At 43.6% G+C, this 25,317-nt stretch overlaps 1 protein-coding gene across 4 annotated transcripts in view; it reads left to right on the forward strand.

Moving 5' to 3' along the window:
- The window catches only part of SLC24A2 (solute carrier family 24 member 2), a 245,728-nt gene that overhangs the window by 177,849 nt on the left and 42,562 nt on the right, over positions 1-25,317 (forward strand). For all 4 annotated transcript variants that reach the window (XM_049711051.1, XM_049711052.1, XM_033439717.2 and 1 more), the window contains 2 exons: positions 13,309-13,407; positions 14,178-14,296. In XM_049711051.1, the coding sequence (XP_049567008.1) occupies positions 13,309-13,407; positions 14,178-14,296 (218 nt within the window). The remainder of the gene's footprint in view (positions 1-13,308; positions 13,408-14,177; positions 14,297-25,317) is intronic.

A 25,317-nucleotide genomic window follows, 5' to 3' on the forward strand; every position in this document is an offset into this window, starting at 1 on the left:
AAGGGAAGAACTTGTTCTAAAGGAGGGGCATAAAAAGGTGATGGCATCAATGAATTGACCAATGAGATCAAAGAATTTTTGTAATAGAAAGATAAAAGAGTTATAGACAGAACGTGAGATGTTTCCAATCAGGAGTTTGGACGTGGTGGAGTTATTGCTGGTGACAAAGTCTAAGGTCTAACTGCAGGAGTGGATGGATGAGGTGAGCTGGAGGAAAGGGCAGCTGGAAGCGAGTAGGTGAGGGCGGTGAGGAACCAAGTGTTGCAGGGCTCACCACGTAAGAGTTACTGTGGATGGTAACACGAGTAATGGTGGAGAGAAAAAGAGTGAACTGGGTTCTCATATATTCAGGAAAGAGGGAAGGATGACTTGGAAGTCGTTTGGGGTATAGGTGGTAGAGTTTATTGGCCTGGGCTTCAAAGAAGGACAGAGAAATGATCTATAAGTGGTAAGGTAGGAGGAATGGAATGTGGGCACTTGGAGAGACAAGAAGTGTCACTTTCAAAGGCCACAGGAGAAAAAGGGCCATCAGGAAACAGCTATGTTTCAGCTGGAACAAAAAGACAACGTTCATAGAAGAGGTTAAGACATAAGAGATTTACCGATGACAGGGCTGGGAGGTTGAGTCAGTCCAGGGATTTTCAGAGCCACTTGGTGATAAGCATCTCGATGGTGATGGCTGGTGCTGAAGTGAACAAGGATGTAGCATGGGATGGGAACAACCTAACAATGTTTTCAAACTTCTTCCTAGAGCCTCTTTCTTGCAATTGGTTGCGTGGGAAGTTTGCAGTGATAAAGTGGGGTCTATCTTTCCAGGAGAGAGGAGCTCTGAGGAATCCCCCTGAGTCCAGCTTGGAGTGGGGAAGGTTGAGGAAAGAGATCAGCTTCCTTAATTCAGGGAGAGAGAGTTCAGTCCAGCACAGGAGGACCTTTCTTACAGACATGGCCAAAGATGGGATGGCCTGTCTCAGACAGGAGTGAGTCTCCCATCTCTGGAGAAGCCAAAGAAGCCTCCATCAGAAGGATGTTCAGATAATGGACACCTTGATGCCCCTTCCAGTCCCATGTCCAAGATTCTGTCCTGGTGCCTTTGTTAAGTGTGACGGCAGACATTCTGGGTTTGCAGTCTACCCTTAAGATTAACTTGATCTTGCATTTTGATTAAGCTGCCACCGAGATTGTGGTAGGTCTGTTCCTGGGTCATAGCATCTGGAATAAAAGACTTGTGTATTAGTTGATCCATTTCACAGCCAAACTCTTTATTAATGTGGTTAAATACAGCAAATAGTCCGTTAGATAGTTCCTGTGGAATAGACCCTTAAAAGGACAACCACCCACCCCCCCAAAAAATCCTATATTCTTAGTTACAAATCTAAACTTTTACCACAGTAGAAATTTTAAATTGCAAATTAATTTTAACTATTCTTTTTTATTATAAAAACGTTACATGTGCACAGAGGTAAAAAGCAAACATTACATAAGGAAAGATAATAAAAGTGAGTCCCCCTTTTACCTCAGATTCCATTCATTCCTTACAGTTAACCACTTTTATCAGTTTTTTAACATATTCTCTTTTCTTCTATGTACTGTTCTATACCTGGCTTTTGTTTATTAATATGTCTTGAAGATATCTCCGTATTAGCACTTTTTTACTTTCCTCATTCCTTTTTAGCAGTTGCATAGTATTCCACTGCCTGGCTCTTCCCTAGTGGGTTTGATCAGTCCCCTGTTGATGAAGATTTAGGATATTTCCATTTTTGTTCATTTAGTTATTACAATGCTACATGAGCATCTTCTTTGCCCATATAATAAACTCTACTGAATAGAAGATATAAATAAAGATATAAAATAAATGTCTGGAAATAGAAATGACAGATCAGAAGACATACCCACTTCAGACTTCGAATGATAGTGCCAAATTGCCCTTCAAAGGCATTGCACCAATTTACACTCCTAGTAACAGTGAAGGAGCAAGCCTTAGACAACAAATTTAAATAAGTTCTTTGAACAGAGATTCAAACTGACTTCATTCCAAAGTGGATAAGCCTTCATAATGTAACTACCTTCTCATGTTCTCATTGCTAAACCTGACTTTTTACCAAAGTTGATTGAAAGCCAGGGTGCAGTTCTGATGGAAGTCCTTGTCCTTTCTAAATGCAATGACAAGGCAATTCCTCCCACACAGAATATCCAATTTCCACTGCAGCATGCGCTTTCTTGCCTCAAGGCCATCGATATCCCTATAGAAAGTCCAAGAAGTACACTGCAGGTTAACTTTCTCCCTTCTGGTTACCAACGAGGGCACCCTCTGTTGTGCACAGACACCATTTCCAGCACCATGTTATGTTTCATTCATTCCAGGTTTATGGTTTAACTCATTCGGTCCAACTTTCCATAACCACACAATTTTTCTGGGCACCTGAACAGATGCTGTCTGTTAAGGCTGGGCCTTCTCCAAAAAACAGATTGAACTCATCAGTTATTAACCACATTACTTTTTTAGAGATGTATTCTTACAAGTCTCTCCCTGGGGCTGGATCTTAGGAAGACAGCAGCCTAGTGTGTGTGCATAACCAAACTAATCAGCTAGTAACCTGTATCAGATCTGTCAGAAAGACCAAACCAGCTGTGCGTAAATCCACGGTCTTCCTGAAAACCAGGACCAAGGAAGTCTTCTCATTAGAATACATCCAGCTCCTCAAACTTCATTGCATCTTATTTTCATGATCTAAACTGTCAGCAGTAAAAGCAGAAAGATTGGACTTGGCAAGTAAAGGCAGACTTTGCCACATTGCATATGTAGAAGGTGTTAAGTGGCAGCAGAAGGCAAACCATGGATGCTTTTTTTTTGTCTATTTCTGACATCTTCAGAACTGAAAATGTTAAGTTCTCCTTCATCAGTCAAACTTGAATACTGTTATTATAAATTAATAATATAATTCCCCGCCCCCATGAAACTTTCTCTTTAAAAAAAAAAGTGGGAATCTGTTATACCAGGAGGTTGGCATGTTCAATTAAACATGGTAAGTTTCTCTTTTGATTAGATCTGAAATGAACTGAAGTATCTCATTTTAGTCATGGGCCACTAAGCCTTCAGTCCCATTTAGTTAAGAACCCACGGCAGGTGCCGGCACTTCTGTTGCAAACCCACATTTCAAATGAGATTTACAGGCACCAGTTTACCATGTAAAGTTGAGGATTCAGAAAAAATAGAACATAAGAATTCAAGTTAACAGACAATTTGCAGACACATGAAATCCAAGTGACAGGAGAGGATGGGTGTACATGAAACAGTGGCTGCTACAGAAAAAAATCTTTCCCTTTATGCCAAGATAAATAACTGGGTAATATATAGGCTCATCATAAGAAAGAACTGTTTTGTTGCACTCCGTTTTTTATATACAAGTCAGAGTAACCGTTCAACACATATTTATTGAGCACCTACTATTTGCCAAGTGCTGTGAACAAATCAAAACTCTGCCCAAATGAATACACCAAGGTCACAGCCCATTTGCAGAGAGACATACCCAAGATACAGGCTTTGACAACCTGATTCCGAGGAGCTCTTTTCCACCCCTTAGGTGGCATTGGGACTGGATGCTGGCAAATCTTGGATCTGAAGCATGCCTGGGTAAAGGGATTCTTTATTCGTTTGCCTCTTAGATATCCACAGGGTGCGAGGGATGGGAGCAGGGGAAAGAGGTTCAAGCCTTCTATCCAGCAGTCCCTCCCTGGCTCAGAGCTCCAAAGCTGAGATCAGACAAACCCCTTTGAGGATGTTTGTGTGTGAGCCATTTGTATCTGTGTATATGAGATAGAAAGGTCCAGAAAATTAAGTTCCTTAAATAATAAAACGGGCGACCCAAAATGATAAAGAACAGTAACTCCCAAGCCGTGTCAGCCTCGACTAAGGTCTGTAAATTGGCTCCTTGCCTGAAACATCGTAGTTTGCTATCTGATACCTGTGCGAGTTTTTTGGTTTGTAAAATTCCAATTTTGCCTGAACTTGATTAGGTTATCTTTTTTTTTTTTAAAGAGAGTCTCAAAATAGACAAACATTCATTGTAAACACTATTAGACTTTGGAGATTTAATCACAACATTAACTGGGAAGAGAGTCTGGTGAGTTTCCTGCGATGTGTTTCTGGATCTTCCTTCTTTCTCTCCCCTGGAAAAGAATGTAAACTTCAAATAGATTTGCATACAGCAAGAACTCCAAGCATCTCTCTCTCTCTCTCTCTCTCTCTCTCTCTCTCTCTCTCACACACACACACACACACACACTCACACACACACACACACACACAAGGTTCCCTTTGTTGTTTGTGTTAATGTTATATTCATAAACACTTACTGGGGACCAGCCTACGAAGTAAGTACTGGGGGGACAGATGAAAAGCAACATCCCTGCCTTGAGGGGCCCACAGGCCAGTTGGAGAGAGGGTCAGTAAAACACCTCTGAGGCTCTATGATAACTGCCATGACAGCATCAGTATCAGAGCGGTGTTATAAAGTACCAAGGTGCCTTGCCAGCCCAGGAAAGGGACTCGGGGAGAAGCTTCCTGAAAGATGAGATGCCTAAAGCAGAGTCTTAAGAAGGAGTAAGACAAGAAAAAATCACCGGGGAGCATTCCAAGCCATATGAAGGGTAAATTAGAAGGGGGCAGGTCGGCAATGTGATTAGAAGCTGGGAGACCGATTCAGACGCTGTAGCCAGCATCCAGGCTGGAAAGGTTGGATCTGAAGTGTTCAAAGGTAGACTCGAAAGGACCTGGCAGCTAATTGGATATGGGGGAGAGGGAGACCTCTAAGGTGGCTAGAAAACACTGGGAGTGAGGAAATCACCAACAGAAAATACAAGCAGAAGAGCAGATTCCTAGGAAGGAAAACGATGTATGGAAGTTTGGGGCATGTTGAGTTTAACCATCAGAGGGACTTCCCAGTGAAGGTCCATTGGGAATGGTCCATTGGATGAGAGGATCTGGGCCAGAGATCTGAATATGGGAATCGTCACTATCCAGGCGGTGGTCCACTGGGTCCCTTGGGAGAATGTGAGGTGTGAGGAAGAGGGAGCAAGGAGGGGCCCCTGAGGAGTGGTGACACTTAAGGAGCACTCTCGGGACTCCTTGAAAATCAAAGAGGATTTTGAGGGGGGGAGTGAGGAATATCAGATGCCACTGAGATCCAGGCAAGGGGAGGTGAAACGTGGCCACGGTGGGTTCAGTGGAGCAGTGCTGACAAATGGCAGATGCAGAGTTAAGAAATGACCGAAGGAACCCTAAGGACACAGAGGCACCAGCACAGACTGATTTTTCCAGAGGCTTGTCCATGAAGAGAAGAGAGAGCAGTGCCCGCAGGAAACCTGAAGTGAAGGGAAGAGTTGCCACGTTGAAAGACTTAAACATGATTATATACTGAGGGGAAAGGGAAGGATTGAGGATAAGATGACTGATTAGGCAGAGTCCCTGAAAAGGCAGGAAATGGGGATAAAGGACAAAATGTCAACCTTTAAGATACCAACTTTTGAAACACATTGGAAATCTTCCAAAATACTTAGGAAGACACTCTCATATTTCCAATGATAAGGTGACCCCGTTAGGAGAGATGTTGTAGAACCAATTCACATGTAGACAGAACTGTGCTTTACTTGAGACTCCAAAGGTCATTGTTACAGCAAATTATTTTTAAAAACCTTAATAAGGACATCAGCCTGCTTCATTTCATTATATGATGGGTTTGGCCACCACTTGAGATACGATTATGTAAATATTCTTATTAATTACAAAAACTAGTCCTGTGATTATATCTATAAATATAACCACAATTAAATTACGTTCATCATCTTTATTATGTGGTCCATTCACAAAATATTTACAAAGACACTTTACAAACTACTTTATGACAATACTAGCTTAATTTCCATTATTGTCAATGTAATTTTACAATAAGTGGTTTTACATGATGTTTCACAAAAATTAGAGGAAATAATTCAGAGGTTGTACCTCAAAAGTAGATTTAAGAATAAGTAAGTAAACTCTATGATCTTGGTGTTTTTGTGCAGGACGAGAATATTATTTTTAATATTTTGCTTTTAAGAATAAAAGTCAGGTCAGATCCAAGAGGAGTTTATTCCTTCAAGCTGCTAGGTAGTGTCTTGTATCTTAGAACTTCCACTATTCTCTGAGTTTCCATGCCCTCCCGAGAAGGCCCGCACCATCAGAGCGTGAATCTCAAGTCCTTGTTTCTTGTCTCTCTGGCTCCAGGCACCCACCAGCTGGATCTTATTACCAAATGCTACCTGATTCATAGCACAGTCTTGGTTAATATTTGCAGAGTAGAAGATTGTGACTTGTACTGACTTGGAAGAAAAGCTGACTTCCCAGGGGAGCTAATATACCGAGAGCCTCACTGTAACTCAGTGACTGCATGTGACGTGCCAAGCACGATTCTAAGACGCTTGTTGAGGGACACAAAGATACACAGATGGCGGAGAGGTCTCTGCCCCGAGAAGCCTGCCCTCTGGTGGGGAAAGCAGACAGGTGGGCAGCAAACTGAAATAAGGGCTGTGACAGGGGTACAAAGTGCCATGAGAGCAGCGGGCGGATTTCCACTTGGGAAGGTGGGTGTGTGTATCAGCAGAGAAAAAGCTTCGGGTCTGGCCTTCAGTTAGGCCTTGACAAATGAGGAGTATCTTCATACAGAAGGAGAAGCCAAAGCCCAGCTTTCCCCACTCTGCTCTCTGCTGTGCTCGCCGGGCCTCCACTTCCTTCCAGTGCTCACCTGGGCAGCCTGGCGGGGGAGATGCAGGAATGGGATGACTGGTGTCCCCCTCTGTCTTCCATCTCTGGTGCATAAACACCTGGTCCAGCCCATTTCTCCTCTTTACCTTCGGACAGTTCCTGGGGCTCTACGTACGGACCCTCAGCCCTACTGGGGCCTTGGGCTTGGGTGGACTTGAAAGGATTTACTTTGGGTCATTAGCCAACGAGAAGCACGTGAACCTCATCACCTTGCCAGGAAACCTCAAACACAAGGATTGATTGAGCCCCACTGGGCGCTGGGGATACGGCAGCGAACAAAACAAAACCGATGAAAATCCCTACCCTCGTGGAGCTTGGCTGCTAATGGGAAGCAGCAGATAATCAATAGCAATAAGAATACAGTAAATTAGATGGTGAAAAATACTTTAGAGAACATAAGCTGGGGATGAGAAACGCTGGAAAGAAAAGCCGCGAATTTAAATAGGCTGCTCAGAGCAGCCTTGATGAGAAGGTGACATTTGAACGAGTACTTGAAGGAGTTGAGAGAGTGAAGCCCGTGGATCCCTGGGAGAAGAACATTCCAGGTAGAGGGACCAGCAAAGGCCATGGCGCTGAGGTGGGAGGGTGGACAGTGTTTTCCAGAACAGCAAGGAGGCCAGCATGCTTGAGCAGAGTGAGCTAGGAGAGGGGGAGGGGATGAGGGAGGGGATCGAGGTGAGCTTCACTGGACAGAATTTTCCAGGTCACTGGGAAGACTTTGGCTTTCACTTTGACCTCAGGAGCCACTGCAGGATTTTGCACAGAGGAGTGAGTGGCGTGATCTGATCACTGAGACCAGCCTGGGGGACAGAGAGGTAAAGGTGGAAGGGAGACTGGCCAGGAGGCCAGCAGGATTGTTGCTCGGCCCAGGGGGGTGGGGAGGGAAAAGTGGTGAGATTCTGAAATATTCTGAAAGTAGAGACCCCAGATTTGCTGGTGGATAACATGTGGGATGTGAGAGAAGGGGAGGAACCCACGATGACCCCAAGGTCGGCGTTTGCTCTCTGCCACGTCAGTTCCATTGCATGCCTTCTCAGACGATGGCCTAGCTGCCTGACCTGAGTCTCTGCTTCCAGACAAAAAGACAGGGGATAAACAGGAAGAAAGTCAGCACCCTTTTACTTTTGAAGCTACCAGCCAAGCCATAAACTTCAAAGACGGAGACGGGAAAGGCAGAACTGAAAACACAAAAATAGTTTCTAAAACACTAAGTATTCCCCCCTGTTTCATTTTCCCTTTTCTTCTCCCAAACCAAGGTCTGTTCACCGAGGTGTGTGTGGCCACTCCCTTTACATCTGTAAATCTCTTTGGTCCTATCTCTTCTGTGTTTCTGGTGCTCAGAATGTTCATGGCAGCCGGGAGGGAATCTTAGCTCCAACCCAAAGGGTTCCTGTCCAGCGCTGCTGATTACTTGGTGGGAAAGATGTGAAGGAATTTCCAGGGGTTGTTTTCATTAATTAACAGCAGAAACAGAAGCAAAATGCTTCTTCTTTGAGTAAACAGAACCTCCGAAGGTTATTTTGTGAAGCGGCTTAGAGCTTCTGTTTTATGGCAGAGATTGGTTGAGGATTTTGACTCCTCAAATTTTGTTCTTCCAAAATTTGTTCCTATTCATAATAGGCCTTTCTGCTTTGATCTTCTCCCACACTTCCCTGCTGCACGCCCTCAACACACAGTCCCCTGAGGACACTCAGCTGGTATTCTTCTGCAAATTTCAGAGCAAGCTAAACTATATTAAAATTGTGTACTAGGTTTTGACGTGCTAGGTGCCTCATGATTTGAGCAGAATTTGCTATTTCTGCGATTTTAAGTATACAAATAATCTGTCGCTGTATAAAAATACAGCACTTTAAGGGTTCACACTGCAGCAGAGTATATTTTTTAAAGTGGCCTTAAAAAATGTTAAAAATCACTCCTTCTCTCACCTTGAAAAATGCTCAAAATTGTCTTCTTTATCCCCAGGCACAGAGCTACAGTTTTTTAGATCTGTCCATGTCAACCCTTATGCCAACGTGGAATCCATGCCTAAAATAGTCTATGGAAGCAGTGCCTTTACTGCCAAGGTCTCTTGCACCGGAGGCTGCTAAGCTTCCATTCTATTTTTAAATATCAAGCTTTTTATTTTCAGTAATTTATGGGGTGAAGGTCCTGCATGCACTTCCATAATAATAACAACCCTTTCTGAGTAATTTACTGTATGTCAGGGCCATCTAAACACCTGCTGTGTATCAAACCATTAAGTCTTCCAGCAACCGTATGAGCTGGGTGTTCTATTTATCATCCCCATTTAAAAATTCTGAGCCTGAGACACAGAGGAGGTAAAGCCCTTGTGCATCAGGAAGCTCTTCTGAGCCACCCCGAATCCACTGTGCAACACCAATAGCTCTTCCCTGTACCCTGTCCTCACAGGGAATGGGAGAAAGCTGATTACTATCTTTTCATTTTAAGATCACGAAGGTATCTAAAACACAGAGGGCCAGCTCCCTCACCTTGACCTTCTTAATTTCGGGAAAGTATAAAGCGATCCTTCTCCTAATTGGTTTTGGAACTGACTTTGGAGGACTCACTGAAAACTAAACACCAATCCGACAAGGCCTCCGATGCTTACACTGTCGGGTGAGATGCAGCTAATTCTCCAGTCCCGCCTGTGTGGCTTGAGAGAAGAGACGATGCCAACGATTCCTCTAAAGCAGGGGTCCCCCACCCCGGGCCGCACAGCAGGAGGTGGGCAGCGGGTGAGTGAGCAGAGCTTCATCTGCCGCTACCCGTCGCTCTCATTACCGCCTGAGCCATCCACCGCCGCCCGCCCCTCTCCATGGAAAAATTGTCTTCCATGAAACCGGTCCCTGGTGCCAGGAAGGTTGGGGACAGCTGCTCTAAAGAAATTCAGGGGCTTCCCTGGTGGCACAGTGGTTGAGAGTCCGCCTGCCGATGCAGGGGACATGGGTTCGTGCCCCGGTCCGGGAGGATCCCACATGCCATGGAGCTGCTGGGCCTGTGAGCCATGGCCGCTGAGCCTGCGTGTCCGGAGCCTGTGCTCCGCAACGGGAGAGGCCACAACAGTGAGAGGCCCGCGTACCGCAAAAAAAAAAAAAAAAAAAAGAAATTCAGGGCCATGTCACCCTTGCCCCTGGGCTGTCTGTTGGTTTGTTTTTCTTTTTCCTCTTATTTACAGAGTTCTGCTAATGCCAGGTGCTGTGATCGGTCCTTTACACATATTTTCTCACTTAAGCCTTGCATTTAGCTCAGGAGTCAGTTGTTAACATCCCTGTTCAACAGGTGGGAAAACTGAAGCTCAGAAATATTCATGTATTTACCAGTTCTCAGCCAGCAGAGCCAGTGAGAGAGGCGGGGCTTAAGCCCAGGCCTAGCTGCCTCGAAATCACATCCTTTTAACCGCAATACTGTGCTGCTGTCCTCAACACACACGCATCCTGCGAGGTGTTCTCCCAGCTTGTGGCTTTAGGCTGAACAGGTTCTCAAGGTGCCAGGTCTTCCTACCCCCAAACCCAGAGGGTCCCTTTGAGAGTCACATGTTCTGTGCTCACTCTTGTCCTGTCAGCATGATCCTCCCAGCTTTTCTCAAAAGGTGCCCTGTGGTGATTCCAGGGGTGTCCACTGAAGGCTGGATGAGGATGCCTTGCTGGCGAGGCTCTGCCCCACCACCTCAAGGAACTCCCCTGTATGCTAAATTCGAAAGGTGGGCCTTCACCTTTTCTGTGTGCTGCTTTTCTAGAAACTGATCTCTGAAAATCCTTTTAGGCCTTGGAGCCGCCATTGTCAGCACTCACAAGGCAGAAGGGCTGCCAGGTCCTGCAAATTGGGGCAGAAGTTGTATTAAAGAAGTTGAAGGGGTGGGTGGACAAGAGCTGCTCCCCAGGCAGCCTCTGCAGCTTTGCCTTGCTACCCAAGGGCTGAAGCCCAAGAGAAAACAAGTAAGGTCTATCCCTCCCATTTTTCCATAGCACAGAAAATCTGAGGTGCTCCTGCAGTGGCAAAATGAGTGACACACAGTCTAGAAAACCCTTGCTGGTCTGTGAAAATGTTTGAGAACCTATGAAATCCCAATTCTAGAATCATTTCCCTACCCTGTCCTCGCACTCCTCCTTTAGAGAATTTGGGGAAACCAGCCCATGAGTGACAGTGGCCAACACTGTTATGAAAGGTGTTTCCTGGCAGAGGGAGTGGCCAAACCCTTCCACGCTTTGGGGCCCCTTTTGTTACCATTTCTCTCTGGCGTTCATCTGAGCTCTGAAAAGATCCTTGGAATCACACACAACATGTGATTAACTGGTTTCTATCAAATATTTTTCTCTGCCATGTTTCATGACTTTCGGGCATGACTTGGATTGGATTACTTCACGTTTTATTTCCCCAGGCTTGTTTGTTTCCTCTTCTGAATGCTCTCTTGCTTTATTATTATTTTACATATAATTTTTAAATAGCAGTTGTTGATCATAGAGCTGCAGAATGTTCTAAGTTCAAAGACAGACCCCCAATCCACAGAGTGGCATTATTACTAGAATCATCACCTTCTATAAAGTTTTAGAACCTCCCTTTTCCTCTTCTTGCCTTTCCAGCAGATGATTTGAGGACTTCTTAGGGTGGTCTTCCACAAGAAGTACCCCTCTTTAGGCTTCAGGCTGCCAAATGCTGAGAATCACTCTTCATTATCCAGCTATCTACTCCCCAAATAAGACTAGATTTGGCAGCCAGGAACGTGTCTTGCATCCATGCTCCCTGGCAACCTCCAGACAACCCCAGCTCCCTGCCTGTTTCCTCCTTCTTGAATTCCTTCTTTTTCTCTCCTTTTTCTTTTCTTTTTTTTTCCTTCTTCCCTTTTACCTCTTCCTTCTCCTAGTCCCCAGACTTCTTTCCTTTCCTCTTTTCTTCCCCGAGTTTTCCTTGGAGATTAAATAGAAATTCAAATTACCTTCCAGCGTGGGGAACCTGATGCTGACCTTCAGCGTCCCTCAAGGATGGACATCATGCCCATCACCTAGTCCTTCCTCCTCATTTCTTATGAAGCCCAAGCCACATACTGACCCACTTTTCTCTGCGTCATGTTCCTCTTCCTGCTTCCTTGGAGGGTGTGCCCAGCAGGGCACATTCATTACCTAGACTAAGGTACTTACCTGCTGGAGGCTACCTTTATGGTAGCAGGCATCTAGATTTAAGACTAATGGAGCTTGCAAGCAGAAGGGGCTCTGTCCCCCGTCATTTTCACCATTGAAGTCAACTGGTCCCTCTCTAGTTTACAGCTTCTGTCATCCCCAGCCACGCACACAAGTCACCTCTATGACCACTCCCCAGGATTTCTGTTCACAAGGAGGGGTGGGGTGCGGATGCCAACCTGCCATGCCCCATCCTAGGAGGACAGGCTCTCCAAGAGAAACATTTTGGGGCTTGATTTGGTTTGGTTTTGGTCTGACTAGAAAAGTAGATGAGCTCCTCTGCTAATATGCTGCTAGAGAACCCAGCCAACCCCCAATGCCTAGTGGGAAAATTGTAGGAGTTGTGATATTTTCAGGGACTCATTATATCTGAATCTAGGCAATAATCAGTCAGTTTCAAATGAGGCTCCTTTGTACCTTGAACGTTCCCAGGGGGAAAAAATTAAGGATTAAAAGAGAAAGAAAAATGCGCTATGTTTCACATAAAGTAATCTCTACACTTTTGCATGCTTTGTTCTGTGCTTGTTGCATGCATTTACCCATTAATTATGTCAGTAATGGAGAAGAAATGAAGCATTACTTTTGTGGTACAGCTGTTTAAAATGATTACTTTGAAAATGGTATTTTTTCCAGCACCTTTCCTTAAGCGTCTCTTCACCAACAGACATTACTTGCTGTGCTTAGTTGCTCATCCTTTACCCTAAATCCCCAACTGGAATCAGTTGCCTCCCTGATGCTTTAATTGCAGCTGACTCAGCTAATTCGAAAAGCTGTGATGCATCCCAACTCCTGTAGAAATTGCAGTGTTAATTAAGATAAATGTTTGAAAACCAAAGTCAAATCAAAGGTCCCCTGGACTTGGCTTTCCATGGTCAAAAGCCAATTCTGGGGTGAGCATATAATTCCAGAGACACGGCTATGCCTCCAGAGCAGTTCTGTTTCTCTAGAAGCATTACTCTTGTGGTAACAGCTGTTTGTAATGATTACTTTGACAATGGTATTTTTCAGACCTCAGCTGTAGAGGGAGTTTTGGTGATGATTGGTGCTTTCGTTTTTTGTAAGCAATTGGGAGGGAGGGAAGAGGTCACCTTTCATCTGTGATCCAGCAGCTTGAAGTTCTCAGAGAACTGGGCTGAAGAATCACAAGGTAAGAAAGTACCCTTCTTGCAGGTCATAGGGCCTTTGGGCTGGGCAGAAAGGAGTGGTTGCCGCTCACCGGCTCCATAGCTGAGGAAGCCACGTTCCTGCTTCACCAGCGCTTCGCCATTTGCCACGAGCCTCTCTCTTGATCTTCCTTCTCACCTGTCTCCTTTCCATTACTTTCTCTTGCTTCAGGGAGGTTCAGAGAAAAGGCTTCAATTCTCCACAAGATCGCCAAGAAAAAATGTCAGGTGGATGAGAACGAGAGGCAGAATGGGGCTGCTAACCATGTGGGTGAGTCCGGGAGACTTCCATCCCATGCCTTTCCTGAAGTACATGGAGGGGGGCAGAGAGACAGGACCCAGTGTGGACACCCCAACTCAGTGCAGACACAGAACCCCGCAACTCAGCCCTTTCCTGGGTGTCAGGAAGAGTCCCACTTCCCCCTCATGGGTACAGGGCATGAATAGACACAATATATCACCTACCCCCAGGGGAACTTTAAAAAGAGCAAAATGAGGGCTTCCCTGGTGGCGCAGTGGTTGAGAGTCCGCCTGCCGGTGCAGGGGACGCGGGTTCGTGCCCCGGGCCCGGGAAGATCCCACATGCCGCGGAACGGCTGGGCCTGGGAGCCATGGCTGCTGGGCCTGCGCGTCCGGAGCCTGTGCTCCGCAGCGGGAGAGGCCACAGCAGTGAGAGGCCCGCGTACCGCAAAAAAAAAAACAACAAATGTCCACGCTCATGTTCTTGAATGGCGAGTTGGTCAGTTTGCCTAGTCTAGAGAATGCATACCCTGGGAGTTGATAGGGTACTCAAGCTCAGACATCAGGCCAGAGGGGATGCCAGAGAGCTAGTAAAGCGAGGAAGAGGGCTGAGTACACTAAAAGGCATGGAGGAGAAGGGTAGAAATCCTTTGCCATCTGACACTACCTCAGCCCTGGGCCTTATCACCCCTCAGAGACCACTACCTTCTCCCTTGGCCCAAGATAGGGTGTTCTCTATATGGCTCTTACCCCTACTTGACTCCATTTGCTTTCTTTGTATGTACCTGATTTATGTCACAGAAAAAATCGAGCTCCCAAACAGCACCAGCACAGAAGTGGAGATGACACCGTCCAGTGACGCTTCGGAACCTGTACAAAATGGAAACCTCTCCCACAGCATTGAAGCCGCGGAAGCCCAGGTACGCCTCTTTTCCATTGCTCTTCCGGACCGCCGTGCGCGTCGCTATTCTAGCACAGCAGCACAGACTTAACGCTCTCCTCGGAGGCCCCAGCTCCCAGCTGGGTGGACACCAGGTGGAGTCATCCATCCTCGTGTGTATTTCCCAGTACCAGCCGGGGCACCACATGCGTCAGGCTCTTCCTTTATCCAATAAGTACACATATTCTCTAAGCCACTGGTTCTCAGGGTGAGATTGGAGGACTCATGGGGATAAAAATGCAGATCCCTAGCCCATATCCCAGACCCGATGAAACAGAATCTCTGAGAAGCAGCACCCAGGAATCAGCATTTTAACTCCCTTCCCTAGTGATTCTTAGTAGATGATAAAGTTTGATCACTGCTGCAGTCTAATCCTTTCTCTGTCTTTAGGGCCAAGATTAAGTAACAGAGAAACCACAGCCATCACACCTTGGTTAGCCCCCTTTGGCCTTCCCTGTCCCTGCAGTTGAAATTAATCAGTACTCTGGCCCAGTCCACCATTCAATGTTGCAACCATTAGATAGTTTGATCTAATGGCTATAATATTTAACATTTATACGTACTGTGTGCCACGGCTTTGGTGCTAGGTGCTTTAAACCATCCAGCTGAAGGTATAGACATTTAATATCTCCATTTTATAGCTGAGGAAGCTAAAGCTTAACAGGATGAAGTAGTTATTCAGGATTACTTAGTTTGTAGCTATTAGAAGTGAGATTTGATCTCAAGACTGTCTAAATATAGTGTCTGTACTATTTCCACCAAGCAGCACTGCCTTCAGACCACAGTTGCTCAAAAAAGTAGGCAGAAGCAAAAAGTAGGTGGTGCCTGTTAGATTTCTGGATCTCACCCTCCTCAAGTGAATCAGAATTTCAAAGGCATAGAGCCCTAAACTCACATTTTAATCAGTCACCCTGGGTCAGTGTTTCTCAAACTTTAATGTGCTTAGGAATTTCCTGGGGGATCGTGTTACAATTCAGGATCTGATTTGTCAGGTCTGGAGTAGGGCCCAGAGTCTGCGATTCTTCTGAGCTCCAAGGTGATTCTGATGCTGCTGGTACGAGAACCACACTTTGAGTAGCATTCCCCTCAAGTTTGTGACCCACTTCTCTAGGCAGAATTTTCCTGATGAGCTGATAAGGAAGCCAGACTACAGCAAATCCATTCCAGCACTCTCTTCTCCTTTACACTGGGATACACTCTGCAACAGAGGAAGTCTGTATGTCTTAGACAAACACTTGCTCATTGTTGCCTGTTGCCTTTATTCCCTGAAGAAAGGTACAAGGAAAGTTTCTTTGTTTAAAGGAAAGGATAAAGATGTCAAGCAGCTTTTCATATACCTGTTGGCCATTTGTACATCTTGTTTGGAAAAATATCTATTCAGGTCCTTTGCCGTTTTTTAAAAAAAATATTTATTTGTTTATGTGTTTATATGGCTGCATCAGATCTTAGTAGGGGCACGAGGGATCTTTGTTATGGCGCGTGGGCTCTCTAGTTGTGGCACATGGGCTCAGTATTTGTGGTGCACGGGCTTAGTTGCCCCGCGGCATGTGAGATCTTAGTCCCCTGACCAGGGATCCAACCCGTGTCCCCTGCATTGGAAGGCAGATTCTTAACCACTGGACCACCAGGGAAGTCCCTTTGCCCATTTTTTCATCAAGTTATTCATTGTTTGCTATTGAGTTGTTTGAGTTGCTTATATATTTTGGATATTAACTCCTTATCAGGTATATGATTTGCAAATATTTTCTCCCATTCCATAGGTTGCCTTTTCATTTGTTGTTTCCTTTGCTGTGCTTTTCAGAAGGTATACGTATATCAAATCATCATGTTGTATACCTTAAATAGATAGAACTTTTCTTTGTCAATTATACCTCAGTAAAGCTGGGGCAGAGGGGGGGAAATGGCTAAAGGAAAAGATAGAGAAATGGCAGCTCCTTCTGCCCTTGTCTCCTCTGCCTTCTAGGCTCCCACCCTCCTGCCCAGAGCCCTTCAGTCCCTTCGTATTAGCTCAAGGGTGAGCTGGCAGAGCAGCTTATGTCCACATGGATAAGCAGCATGTGGCAGCAGGAAGCAGGCCCCAAGGATACCTGGCTGCCCTTGGGGATGGCACAGTCACAGGTGTGCAGAGGGCAGCCTCATCATCGTGCCTCTCCATCTGGCATGCAGAGGGACATCTGTGTCCCCCACACGGGGCACCTTGCTGCAGGAGAGTGACAGAGTCCCAACTGACCCCTCTCTGAGCAGAGCTGTGTCCCCGGGTCTCACGCAGGGTAAGAGGGCAGATTTGGGCACCATCCTGTTACACTGAGAGCTCAAGGGCACACAGACCTTCAAAGAGCCAGGCTACCAGCTGCCTGCAAGACAGCCTGGCAGTGAATTCCAGATCCACCAGGAGCGAGTTACCCAACCTCGCTTTAGTTTCCTTATCTGCAAAGTACAGAGAGCCATAGTACCTGCCTCATTAGGGATATTAGGAGAGTTAAATGAGATAATATACATAAAGCATATAGCACAGAGCTAAATGATGTTATTTATATTATTATATGTTCATACCTACTTATATAAACAGCATCCAAAGTGTCCTTTCCCTATAGGTAAAATGCTTATTGTAGATAAAATGAAAATGAAATATATTTTATATATATATATATACACATATATATATATATATATAAATTTGAGAGTATTCAGGGTATGATAAGTAAATAAATAAACATCTATGGTAGGGAAATCATTATGGCCCAGTGTGATCAGGGAGGTCTATACAAAGTGCTCTGGGAGCTTTCCAGAGGAAGAAATTGACCCTGGCAAGGGAAAGTGTAAAAACTTCAGAGAAGAGGTAACATTTGAGCTGGGTATTGATGGGTAAGTAGGAGTGTGTCACTCAAAGAAGGAGGAGATGACCGAGATGACATGTTCGCTTAGGAGGGAGATTCCTGTGTAGTGATTGGTTGAGAAAGCCAGGGGAACTGAAGACAAATATAAGGTGAGGAGTGGGGAGAAATCCACTAGGAAAAGTAAATTGGGCTGAAATTCTTCCATTGTTGAATCAGAAAATTTTCAGTGTTCATCTAATGTGTGTCAGGCAATGTGCTGGGCACCAGAGATGCCCACCCATCCTAGCAGAGCAGAGAGCCTGCTAATGTAAACCAAGGTATAATTATAGACAGCCATAGGACCATGAAGAAAATAAAACCTGGTGACTCAGTGGAGGGGCCCTTTTAGGTTGGAAGGTGAGGGAAAGCTTCACTAAGGAAGCGTCATTTCAACGGAGGCTGAACTTTAAAAAGAGCTCAGTCAAGGGAACAGCACCCACAGAGGCAGAGATGAGCTCGGCTTGTTTGAGGAACGGAAAAGTCACTGTGGCTGGAGAGTGGGGAGTGGAGGGAGGCATGATGGTGGCAGTGAGGTCTGACAGGAGGGCCGAGTGGAGCTGGCCTGCCTTGTAGACCATGATACAGAAGTTGACTTCATTCTAGGGCAGCAGCAAGCTATCAGAGGTTCCCAGATGTCATTTGCACTTGTAAACGATCCAAGGGACTGCACTAGGGTGTAGAGAGTGGATTTGTGGCAAGAGATCGTGTAGTAGTAGTGGGGCAAAGAGGTCGCTGCAGGAGTTGAGGCAGAGCTGATAGTGGCCTGGACCAGAGCAGTAGACGGGGAGGGGAGGGGAGGAGAGAGGCACAGGGATCATGAAGGGCATTGTAGGCACCGCTCAGCAGTCTGGACCTCCACCTGCTGGGAGTGGAGAGGCGTAGAGGCTTTAAAGGGAGCAGTGGCAGCTTTGGATTTATGTGATAAGAAGAGATCTCTTTCTGAATGGTCAAGAAGGGGCCAGAGTGAGGGAGGACAGGATGCAGGGCAGTGAGGTAAGAGCCTGTTTGGTTCAAAGATCAGCAAACTATGATCTGTGGCCAAATCCGGCCTGCAGCCTTTTTTTTGTACAACCTATCAGATAAGGATGTTTTTATATTCTTGAAGGTTTTTTTTTTAAAAAAAAAGAGGCAGCAGTAGCATATGTGACAGAGACCGTAAAGCCCATAAAGCCTAAAATATTTACTATCTGGCCCTTTACAGGAAAAGTTTGCCCACCCCTCATTTCAACCATCTGCAGTCTTTCCAAAAAAAAGAAAAAAGAAAAAAATAATGCGGAAGCTCTTCATGCACTTATATGGAATGATCTTCAATATATGTTGTTAAGTGGGAAAGGCAATGTGCCAAATTACATCCAATATACTCTGTCTATGTAAGAGAAAAAAAAGGAGGAAAATAACATATAAACATTTGCTTTGGATGCTATTGAAGAAACTGGTCATGCTGAGTACTTGCAGGACAGGGGCCTGTGGTAGGGAACCAGGGTGGGAGGTAGCCTTCTGCACACGTCTTTCAGTATGTAGCCTCCTGTAGCTTTTGAATTTTGAATGAGTTAACTGTTTTACCTATTCCAAAAAAAATGCAACAACTAAAAATAATAATCGGTTAAATTAAAACAGAAACAGTATGCATTAGTCCTTTAAGAGTAGAAGAAGTATGCGTTAGTCCTTTAATAGTAGAGTCTCTGAAGACAGACCACAAATTGAAGACAGAGTTCAAATCCCAGATCTGCCACTTACCAGCTGTGTGACTTTGGACAAGTTACTTAACCTCTCTGTTCTCATCTTCCTTCTCTCTGAAACAGGAATAGTAACCTATTTCATAGCATTATTGTGAGACTCAAAAGCTCGTATAACAGTTCTTGGCACATGGTAAGCACTGCATAGGTGTTTGCTATTATTAGCAGTACTTAGTAAAACTGTTTAAAAATGGCTGTTAGGTAGCCCAGATGACAAGGCCTCAGACCAAGTATTGGCTGTGGCAGGGGTGACAGTGGCTGGATGTGAGAGCTGTTTCTGAGGCAGAATTGAGACCCTTTGGTAATAAATTGGTCACAGAGCATGAACAAGAAAAAGCAGTTGTGGGTGATGCTTGAGTTTCAAGGCTGGAAAAACTGGGTAACACAGTAAATTAAGGCTGTGATTCCAGAGTCAGAAAAAAAGGTGTGAAATCAGGGCACTCAGGCCACCCAAAGCACAACTTCACAGAAAGGATTCAATGCCTTTTTATTGTGTTGGTTTTCTTTCTTTCCCAGTTGTATTTTTATCAGGCTCCAGGAGGAATGAGGTGTGCATCTCGACTTTATTAATGGAAATGATGAGCCCCACACACCACACACTCACTGCTGATACTCTCCTGAGAGTTTAACCTGTCTTGTGTGATTAACCTGCTGTTTTCAAAACCCTCTTTACCAATGAACTAATTTTACACTGACACCTCAGCTCTGAGACCTTCCTTCTGTCCAGAATTTGCACTGGCAATGAAGAGCATTTTAAAATATTCTCTTACCAAGGAAGCCCCTTTGCAGGAGGTTTTCTGCTTCATTTGTATATTTTGCGGAACCAAGAAATAATTTGACTTTTCGAACAGCTTAGTGCTAATTATCTTCTCCCAATACCTGCTAACAAAATGCTGTCAATTCTAACAGAACTGATTTGAGCTGTCAGTGAGAATTTACCAACCTTCTGAATTTTCAATGTTGGAAATTTATCCAGGTTTGAAAAACAATTCTAAGATATATTCTCTCCCACTCAGAACCCAGCATTTTCTTACATTTTAATTTTGCCAGTCTAGACAACAGCCAGGTGATTGCACGTGGCCGGCTTGCTCAGGGAAGCTGCCTGCCTTGCTGCGTCACCGGCCTCCAGACACGACACATCCAAACTCTTTACATACACGCGCACAGTGAAAGGGTAGGAGGGGAAATGCCTTGCAAAGTTCTTAGATTCTGAAATCTGAAAATCTAAATTTTTTCTTGTATTATGCTTTTTATATGTTGCAGCTTTTATTTCATTTCACCTCTGAGACTTCTCTCTGTCCTTAGGGAAATCCAGATTGTCTTTGCTTTGGTTAAGAGTTGCCCAGATGCACCAGTGGGCAAACAGACTTATTTAAGATAAACACATTCCTAGAAAAAAGAATATGTATGTGCGTGTGTGTGTGTGTATATACACACACACGCACACACATATACTCACACAAACATACATGTACTGATAGATAGATGATAGAAAATGTATAAAATGCAGACTTTTTTCTTTTTTTCTCACTTTACAACTTAAATATCATCTTGCTATATTAAGCCCTTCCTTTCTCCCTTTGGGATTTCAACCCTGACTTATTTCTCCCCAGTCTAGCATTCGTCCTCACCTAAACTCAGTATGGTTTTTAAGATCTGCTCTCATAGTGCTGATAAAAATATTTGGGTATTATGTGACTAAGTAAAGCATGAGTAGGGAAAGATGATGGGTGTGATTGTAAGCTTAGATTTCTCTTAAGAAAAATAAAATAAAATGCACAAAGATATTTCTCTACTATTAAATGTGCATCCCTGAGGGTGGTAAAAAAGCGCTGTTGTCAAAGACTGCGGTTTGTTTTAGATTATTGTTGTCATTTAAAGTTATAGCGATGATTTTAAAGCTCCGTAGAAAGACTTCATAATAAACATTGGTCCAAAACATTAGCTCTGATAATATTTCCAAGATTATCCAAGCAAATGGGACGTAGAATCCATATGATGTCTTTCTTCCTAAAATATTACCTTTAGTTAGTAAACATTTACTTTCTTAGCAGTAATAAGTTTTAATAAAGGCCTTTCGAACCTCAGATCTTCCTGTTATTCAAAGAGCAAGTATCTCTTCTAAATGATTAAGGTGAAATAACCAGATCCACCATTTTGAAAGTTTAAAAACGGCTAAGGACCGAATTTCCCACTATTGATGAGATTATTCAATCTCTTGGAACATTGGTGAAGCATAATAAGAGGATTCTGGCACTCAAGAAATGGAGGAAAGTAGAATATAGTGGAAAGTGGGGCTGGATCTCTGTGTCTGACACAGCCAGAGCACAAGGGCAGTACTGGGGAGAGAGGGCAAGGCCTTTCTCTTGTGAAAGAAAAAGAATATCCAAAGATTCTTCATCAGACTGGAGTTTGCAAGGTCCAAGCCAAGAAACTTATTAGTATCTGAGAAAAGCTAATACAAACTATAGAAAAAAGCAAAAATTACAGTGTTTTACCTACCAGGCCTTAGTACATGGGTTCCATTTCTGGAGGAGATAACATTTTTTCCTTTCAATCTATACATATATGTTTTTAAGGAAAAGTTGAGATCTAGTTTCTATATCTGATGACCTGTACAATATTTACCAACTGCTTAAGATGCACTCAGAGGCCTTCTGACCACACTTGAAAATGAAATAGATAGATCTGACTCTTGGGTTTCTGCCTAAATTTGAATATTGACAGAGAATCATAACTTCACTTAGAATCTTACTGTTAATAACACCATTTGTCATTGTGCTTTCTGAAGTAGTTTGAAGAAAGTCTATTAATTATTCACATAAGATACATTAAGAGCTGACTATTAATAAAAAGGAAAAAACTCCATTGACACCCTGAAAAAAATACCAACATTAATATTACTGTTCCTATGAGTAACTGTAATCCAGTTGATGATAAAACGATGAGAATGACTTTTGAATTGTAGCTTTTATGTTGACGAATCTTTTATGATTTGTATCAGCAGGATTTACGAAGCCCATGAAAACTATACAAAAACCAGTTTAAAATAGCAATACAGAAAGAAATCCATCTTGTCCGTAGGTTGCACCTCAGAATTATTTGGGCAAAATGCAAAGTGAAGGAAAGTAATTGCATTTCACCAGACTCTCCAAAAGCCGTTTTACATTAATATAAAATGGTTTCTTGGCTTCTTGGAAAACTTAGGTCCAGACAGCTTCATCACTCACAGCAAAATATTTTGAAATCTTGGTTTCAATTCAAAGTCATGGAGAAGCAGATGAAGTTTTTTCAGGTTGCCACTGCTGAGTGAAACCTCATCATTTTGTATTTAATATGCTAAGTTCTTGATGCTAGATTTTTTTCCATCTATATGTAAAACAAACCATAAGATGGTATTTTAAGGGGGGGAATTATTTCCTACTGCTAGACAGGCAGAGATTAATCACTTTTTTAAAAAATCTGTATGCTACATAAATGTTAGCTCTGTTGGTTCAGGATGTCCACACAGAAGGCAATACAGATGTCTCAGATGGTGCTGCCTTCCAAAAAGAGATGCTTTTTGACTGACCTCTTCTTGACTTATCTCTTGGAAAGGGATAAGTGATAGAAGCACAGAGGTAAAAACGGAGTCGAGAGATGAAGGATATTGGTAAATAATGCAAGGGCAAAGACATTGAGAAACTCAGAGAACAAAAATAAAGAGATTTCTCAAAGACTAGGTAAAGAATGAGTGAAAGGGTGATTTAAAAATAAATTATAGCAAGTGAACACTTTATTTTCAAAGCCAAAAAAACAAGGATTCAAAAATAAGGTATTTTTAGAAGATAAATATCCATAGGGACAGTGTGTAGAAGTCCACTCGGGCTGCCGTAACAAAAAAATCACAGGTAGTTTAAACAACAGAAATTTATTTTCTTACAGTCCTGGAAGCTGGAAGTCTAAGATCAAGGTTTCGGCCAATTCAGTTTCAGGCAAGGGCTCTCCTTCTGGCTTGCAGTTGGTTGTCTTCTCTCTCTGTCCTCACAGAGCCTTTCCTACACAAAAGGGTGTGGGTGGAGAGAGAAAGGAGCAGGGCAGCGCTCTCTGGTGTCTGTTCTCACAAGGACAGTAATCCTATCAGACCAGGGGCTTACTCTTATGATGTCATTTAACCTTAATTACTTCCTTAGAAGCCCCATCTCCAAATACACCCACACTGAGGGTTAGGGCTTCAGCATATGAATTTTGGAGGGACACACTCTGTCCATAATAGTCGGTAAGGATTCATCTTAGAGTTGAGTAACTGAATTTTTCCAAACAAGACTCTGGTCTTCCATCATTGTGTCTAACAGTTTTTCTTCCTGGCTCTCCTGGTTTTATTCCCTTTTAAAAGAGGAAAGGCAAGTGGCAAATGAAGTTGTCCCTAGAGCCCTTAGCCGACCCATCCCAGAACTCTGAGTTTGCACTCAAAATGACTCATACACACCTTGTTTGGCAAGTCCTGAACGATAGCTCTGGGGTCCCAAAAATTCATTTTCACTCAGATGTTTTGAGTATAGGTCTTTGGGTCTGTAAGACAAAATGATCCACAACCTAGTAATGAGATTTTTATGGATCGATATTTTGAATTTCAAGCACAATGTTCTAGCTCTGTAATAGACAAAATGAAGGCTGCTGGTATGTTGACCCCACTAATTGGCCAACCACTTTAGGGAAAAAAATGGAGATGAGATGAAAACCACTTACTGTCCCTGAGCCAGCTGACACTTATGGTGGGAGTTTATAATAAATGCCTACTGCTCAAGCCACCCAGTCTATGGTGTTTTGTTATGGCAGCCCAAGCAGACTAATACGCTGACCATATGGATATTTTCTTTTTAAAAAGTCTCCTTTTTGAATAGATTTCCGTTGTAGTAAAGCACTCCATGGAATGTTTCTTGGAAGGCACCTTCTACTTGCCAAACACATGTTGGTTTCAAAGCCTTTCACTGTATTAAAGTGTGACTGTGCATTTTTGAGAGCTCCAACTCGTGTGTTGTTTTTAGCTCTGCTCAAAAGACAGAGTCAAGGTGTCACAATATTATGAGTCTGCTTGGAAGCTTTGTTTCAGATAGAAAGTCTACTTACAGCCCATCTACTGAAATAAAAGAGCATTTTCTCTTTAGGACTATGGAATATATTTACAAAGGCCTTCTGTTTATTCCTCTTACCAAAGTGGAAAGTAAATTAGATTGTTGACATCACAGTAGTCCATGAATGCTCAGTGAATGTTGGATGAATGGATAGATGGGGAACACAATTATTGCAGTTTCCACTTTCACATGAAAAAAATTGAATTATAGAATTTTATTGCTTGGAAGTATCATAAGTCACCTAGTTAAACTTCTCTCTCCTGGATATCTTTGAAGAAATTCTTCTCCTAACTATTTGTTAAAAATAATAATAATAACTAATGTTTATTGACTGTTTACTCTGTCCCAAGCACAGTTCTAGGTGCTTTTCCTGGACTGTCTCAGTTAATGCTGTAACAACAGTCACATTGTAAAAGAACGTTCTGGAGCAGAAGTAGGGTCTTCTTCGTCTTTTAGTCCCTTCTCCAGCAATCCCTTCATTAGGTGAGGCACGTTCAAGATTTCGTCTCTCTCTAGGAGCCTCCCACGTACGCTTTGTACAGGTGCACACACCTTCTCGTCAGTTCCCAAGGAAACCTAATTGGAAAAGTAAAACATGCCACCTTTGTCAAGGAGAGTATTTTTAATGCTTCAATAATGAAAGAGGATGAAGGCAAGAGGAGAAGCAAATCGTCCCTGTTCCAAGACGATGCTGTTCTTTTGTGCATATTCTTCCCCTGAGGTTCCACTGGCCTTTGAACACGGAATGCTGGAGTCTGGAAATAACCCACCTCCTATTTCATTTCTTGCTGGAGTTAACCTTGTAAAGGGCTTAATCCATCTCCTCCAATGTCCCCTAGATACTCATTTTAGAAGTAGCCAATACAGGATTATCCACAGTTATGGGAATCAGGGGTGACATCAAGCAATGAAATGCACATAAAATCTCGAGCCCTCATTATGGTGTACTTGATTGTCACCTCCTCCTACTTCAAACCTGGGCTAAATTTCTGCACTTTTTTCTTGGATAGAGATGCTAAAGAGCAAGACTTTCTTTTTCACCTGTATTTGAAGTCCTGACATTCTTTGATATCTTATCAATACCCACATTTCATTTTTAAATTTGTACCTGGCTCCTTGGAGGTATCACCCAAGGAGATAGAAGAGGGAAGAGAGTATCACCATGGCTCCTTCCCCACCCATGCCCAGATCTGCCCTTCATTTCTCCTTCAAAGCTGCCCTGGATGGTATAACAAAAACACCATAGACTACGTGGCTTATTTTTTTTTTTAACAT

The sequence above is a fragment of the Orcinus orca genome, chromosome 6, assembly GCF_937001465.1.
Source record: "Orcinus orca chromosome 6, mOrcOrc1.1, whole genome shotgun sequence".
Lineage (NCBI taxonomy): Eukaryota > Metazoa > Chordata > Mammalia > Artiodactyla > Delphinidae > Orcinus > Orcinus orca.